The sequence below is a fragment of the Neophocaena asiaeorientalis genome, unplaced genomic scaffold (genome assembly GCF_003031525.2).
Source record: "Neophocaena asiaeorientalis asiaeorientalis breed wild unplaced genomic scaffold, Neophocaena_asiaeorientalis_V1.1 scaffold760, whole genome shotgun sequence".
NCBI lineage: Eukaryota > Metazoa > Chordata > Mammalia > Artiodactyla > Phocoenidae > Neophocaena > Neophocaena asiaeorientalis.
The window spans coordinates 183593-189147 of NW_020174640.1; the positions used below are offsets into that span (position 1 = coordinate 183593).

The 5555-nt window shown below is 53.0% G+C and overlaps 1 protein-coding gene across 2 annotated transcripts in view; it reads right to left on the bottom strand.

Moving 5' to 3' along the window:
* Positions 1 to 240: 240 nt before the first annotated feature.
* The window catches only part of NLGN3 (neuroligin 3), a 21067-nt gene continuing 15752 nt past the window's right edge, over positions 241 to 5555 (bottom strand). For both annotated transcript variants that reach the window (XM_024758110.1, XM_024758109.1), the window contains 2 exons: positions 2961 to 3750; positions 241 to 2104 (listed from right to left, as the gene is read on the bottom strand). In XM_024758110.1, coding sequence (XP_024613878.1) covers positions 1261 to 2104; positions 2961 to 3750 — 1634 coding nt within the window. In that variant the 3' untranslated portion in view covers positions 241 to 1260. The remainder of the gene's footprint in view (positions 2105 to 2960; positions 3751 to 5555) is intronic.

Genomic DNA, 5555 nt, shown 5'->3' on the forward strand with positions numbered 1-5555 from the left:
ATAGACCAGGAAACCAGTATCTCTGGGGAGGAGAGGGCCCCTGCTCTGTCAGTCACCCAAGGCCGGGGAGTCCACATATCTGATGCTGCACTGGATTCAGACACGAAAAAGAATTTCAGCACGTTAGAGGGCAGACCTCCTCCCAGCCCCCAGTCCAGGACGAGGGCAGGGCGGTGGCAATGGTGGCAGTGGCAGAGGCAGCGGCGGGTGGTGGCGGCGGCAGCAGAGGGGCTCAGTAAAAGTGTTTTAAGAACTTTTCTTTAAAAAAAAAAAAAAAAGCCAACAACAACAAAAAACACCACCTTTTTGAAAGAGAAATGACAGACACAAAAGAGACTCTGTAAAGAAAATGGGGCGAATTTCTGATAGCATTACCCCAAGGGCAGAGGCAGAACCCAGATTGTACCCAGGGCACCGATAATCACATGGCCTCCACGAAACCTCCTTCACCAAATTTGCAGTCCCCTGCCTGGTCTAGCTAGGCTGATGCTCCTGGCCTCTGGGGGACGCAGGTCACCCTGTGGTCTCTGCAGCCCTCCGCAGAGATACAGAGGTGGCTGGCAAGTTGCCCCCTAAGGCCCTCCAACCCCATCCAGTGAGAGTCCCTTGCTCCTTCTCCCCATGGTTTTGCTGGAACCTGTTTCTTTCTTGGGGGCCATGTTCCTTGGTCGGATTGTGTGAGCACTGGGAGTTCCAGAGCCAGAGAGACCTGGGCCTGGAGCCCTCCCTTCCGGAGCTTCTTTGCACCCATCGGTTGGAGAAGCACTTGTTCCAAAATTTTTTTTAAAAATCAACAAAAACAAGACCCAGAAAAAAGACCAAGTCTGGGGGAGAAAGAGCTACTCTGCTCTTTAAAGCTCCCAAGTCTGGAGTTGGTCGGTGGTGCAGTTCCAAGAGAGGTGGAAGGCGAGCACCAAGGGGGTGTCCAGCTGGTGCTTCAGGCTCCCCAGTAGTGTCTGTGGTCAGGCTCGGGGAGCCGGCTTCAGCTGCTGTTCCACGGGTCCTCAGTTCCCCAAGGACTCGTTTGCGTCCCCACTTGAAGGGTTTGTTCAGGTTTACTTCCTTATTTGTGTTGTTGCACATGCGGGTGCGTGCCCACATCTGTCTATGTTTGTGCAGGTGGGTCTGCTGTCGGGTGTGGGTGCGTGCGTATACATATATGTCTGTGTGTGTGTGTGTGTGTGTGTGTGTGCGTGTGTGTGTGTGTTCGTGGATCCGGGAGGGACAGAGCTGGGATATATGCTGTGCTCTGGGCTGCAGCTATACCCGGGTGGTGGAGTGTGAGTGGGGCAGCCCGGTACTGTTGAACCCTGCGGCAAAGGTGTTATAGGGGTGCAATGTCTGCAGCCCCACCAGGGAGTTGGGGATCATAGTGATAGTGTTGGGGGTCATGAGTGGGATGTCATCAGGGGAGCGTCGCAGGGTCAGCGTGTAGTCGGGCAGTGCAGTGAGGCGCAGGGTGTCATGGGGGGGACCCGCCTCACACTCGTGGTGGGTGGGGCCCAGCTGCAGTGCTGCCAGCTCCTCCTCGGGAGCAGCTCCCAATTCAGGAGCCCCGGCTCCCCTCTGAGGGCTGGGCTGCCGCAGGGGCTCCTGACGCCGCTTGTCCTTCCGATAGTAGAGGGCAGCGAAGGCCAGGACATTAAGGAAGAGGAGGGAGGCCCCCACGGCGATGGTGACGCTTAATTCAGTGGAGTAGTCACGAGGGTTCTCCACCAGGAGCGGCCCTGCATCCTGGTCCCCGTTCCAGGACCCTTGGGCATTCTCATTGCTGTAGGCAGGTGAGATGGCTGGTCGTTTGGTGCTCCAGGTCTTGCCATTGGGCCTGCGGGTGATGTGGGAGCTGTGGGTGGTATCCGGGGGTGGCACTTTGGTGGTTGTGGACGTGTAGTGGAACATGTCATGCAGGTTGTATAGGTGGGGCACCAGGTGTTTCCAAAAGGCCACCTTAGTGGCACGGTAATGATCGCGGACCCTTGGCTTCAGGCCGATGTGAAGGTAGAGCTGGTCTCGGGGATTGTATTTGGACCAGGCCACTTCCTCAAAGCGGTTGGCCTTGGTGTGAATGAACTTGGTGTCCTGGGGGACCGGCTTGTTGGGATCCCTGAAATACCACATGGAAATCTGGGGTCACCACTCTACCTAGACAAGGAAAGGGTCCAGGATTCTTCCTCTCACACCCAGCCCTAAACCCCTTTCCCAGTCCAAAATGTCCCACCATTTCCATCTTTTTCAGGGTCCTTCCCTCTGTCCATACCCCTGTTTGTCCCCAGGCCTTGAACTCCTATTGCCCGTGACATCATGGAAACCATTTCATCCTTCCCTACGCCCATCCTGTGAGATCAACCTATAGGACGCTTCTTCTTCTCACAAGCTACAGAGCACCCATCAATCTTTTCAGCTGCCCAATTTTTCTGAGAGCCCTTTAAAAGCTCTTTCTGAATGTACTTTATTCCCACTTCACATGGCCTCCGACCATCTAACCTTGAATCCCATAGTTCTGCCAGTAACTCTCACTCCTTCTCAATCCTAATGCTGAGTTCTGAGCCTCAACAAAATTTTTTTACTTTTTTTTTTTCGCGGTACGCGGGCCTCTCACTGTTGTGGCCTCTCCCGTTGCGGAGCACAGGCTCCGGACGCGCAGGCTCAGCGGCCATGGCTCACGGGCCCAGCCGCTCCGCGGCACGTGGGATCCTCCCGGACCGGGGCACGAACCCGTGTCCCCTGCATCGGCAGGCGGACTCTCAACCACTGCGCCACCAGGGAAGCCCAACAAAATTTTTAAGGGAAGGAAATGGCATGAAAGACTAGAAAGGGGGACGTAGGAAGAGGGATGAAGGGGTCACCAATCAAGATTTGGGGACTGTCTTAGGAAGGGAGATGATGGAAGAGGTTTGGATAGAGGAGCAGAGGGGAGGGCATGCTGGGGTCCCAAAGAAGAACCCCCAGTTTCTCCTTACCCGGTCTTGGCAAAGTTGGTCCAGTAGGTCATGACGACAGCACTGAGCATAACGTCATTCTTGGAGAAGTTGCAGGGGAAAAGGTCAGTGGGGCCTACCATAGGGACACCGAAAACGTAGGGTACTTCATCCCCATGAGCCGCGTCTGACCAAGCAGGCTTCATGAGGCTCTGGCAGTGATGGTAGAAGGCGTAGAAGTAGGTAGGCGAGCCGTAGCGGGCGTGCAGATCAGCTGTCACCACCGAGGGCTCCACCCACTGGTGGTCAGTGAAGAGTGCCACCAGTGTTTTACGGCGGGTCTCAGGATTGTCACGGTCTGCCCAGTCTGTGTACATGAACTTGATGGTCTCCCGCAGGGTGTCCTTACCCTCAGGATAGCCATACAGATTGTCCACAAAGTTGGAGACTGAGTAGTCAAAGTCAGTGCCAGAGACACCATCTTCAGGGTCCACCACCCCTTCCACAAACTTGAGCCCCTCACCCTGGTTGACACCTAGCATGATGTCATAGTTGAGGAACTCGCCCTGTTCCATGAGAATCTCTGGGTCATCAGGAATGACATCACCGTCAATCACGGGGCCGAAGGCCACATGGTAGCGGGCAGGCTGGATGTCCTGCTCTACCAGCTCCTTGGCACTCTTTTGCCGAAGACAGTCCACCATGTCGACGGTGTCTAGCACGTTACAGCCTACCTTGTCTGCCAGCAGGCTGGTGTACTTCACTGGTTGGTAGTTCACAGCCCAGCTGGACAGAGCAGAACCACTTTGGATGATGGCCCTCTGGAAAAGCCCTATAGAAAATAAGCAGCACCAGGTCAGATCTGTCGTGTCTCTCACAGCTTAAGCCTCCCTTGCTTGTCCCTGAGGGACAGATCGAACACCTCCTCATTCCTTTGTTACTGAGGCTGCCCTCTGGGTTGAATGGACTGCAAAGGACGAGTAACCCTTTCGGCTGGAATGATGGGTTAGGACCAGAGGAGGGGTTGTTGGGCTCCTTTCCTGACTGATCCCCTGCCTGCTTCTTGCTTCCTTGTTCTGGGTGATGGTTGGTAACTTGGGGGTTAAGGAAACGCCAGGAAGAATTAACCCCTTGGGTCCCAGACATCAGCTTCCTTATGCTCCCTCTCTTTATCTCTCCTTGTCTTCCCCTCTTGCTTCCTGCCCAGCTGGGCCCAGCTCTGTGCCAGCACACCACCAGGGAGCTGGCGCTTCCACCACAAAGGGGTCTTTTTCATGAGAGATGAGAAATGCAGACAGGAGAGAGCCTCACATTCTGGGAGTTTAGGGAAAGATTCCCAAGGGCAAAGGCCCTATGGTCTGAAAGTCTCCAGGGAACGTGCCCTCCCAGGCTGTAACCTCCACAGACACTTTCCTTTTCCCGAAGCTACTGATGCCTCAGATCCAAATTTCCCCCTAGGTGAGAGGGAACCAGTCCCCCAAACTCAAAAAGTAGATGATTCTTCCCCCCTAGGGGAAAAAGGTATCATTCTCTCTCTGGCCCCAACATTCCCAAGTAAGGGAGAACCTGGCCCTCAGGTGCACAGTTCTGTTCCTCTAAGAGAAAGGGAGTTTACGGGACTTCCCTGGCGGTCCAGTGGTTAAGACTCCATGCTCCCAATGCAGGGGCCACGGGTTCGATCCCTGGTCAGGGAACTAAGATCCTGCATGCCGCATGGTGCAGCCAAAAAAGAGAGAGAGAGAGAGAGAAAGGGAGTTTGCATGGGTGAAAAAGAGAGGGAGAGAAATATAGATGAGTACTTAAGTGAGCCTCACTTTTTGAAAGATTATTCTCCATTAATCAGTTACAGAAAAACAGAGAGAATAAATCTTTTTTTTAGATTTTTTTAAAAAAAAATCTTTATTGAATTTGTTACAATATTGCTTCTGTTTTCTGTTTTGGTTTTTTGGCCAGGAGGGCCAAAGATGTGGGATCTTAGCTCCTGGACCAGGGATCGAACCTGCACCCCATACACTGGAAGGCAAAGTCTTAACCTCTGGATCACCAGGGAAGTCCCAAGAGAATAAATCTTAAAAGCACCCAGGTCTCCAGGGACACAGGCCCCCTATGAGACAGAGAATAGCAGCACACCAAGAAAGGCCTTCTCCTCCCAGGGAAATAGTCCCTAATCAGAGGAGGCACCGTTCCTCTTTCCAAACAGAGGCACCCTCACAACTAGTCACTTCACCCTCCTTGGTGGAAAAAAGGAATTCCCGTTCCTGTACTGTCACCTAGAAACATATTCTAAAGGAGGGATGTACATCCAACATTCCCTACATCCCACCTTAGTCTCCCCTCATGGAGTCCCTGGAGGGATAGAGACAGAATTTCTAGGTCAGAGAAGGTGATTTTTCTCCTTCAGAAAGACAGGCCTTCTTCAAAGAGAGACTGCAAGTCTTTCTGTTAGAATATCACTAACTCATAAGGTTGATTTCAGTAATAAACCCTGTCCTCTCTTACGGCCTTCCTTATCTCAGAGAAGGACACTTATTTTGGGAAGATCTCTTCTTTGTGAGAAGCTCATCTTTGCCTCTCAGAGGTAGAGAGGGCTCTTATAGTCCAGAGGTGAAGAGAATGAAGAGAACACTTCCTGCTGAG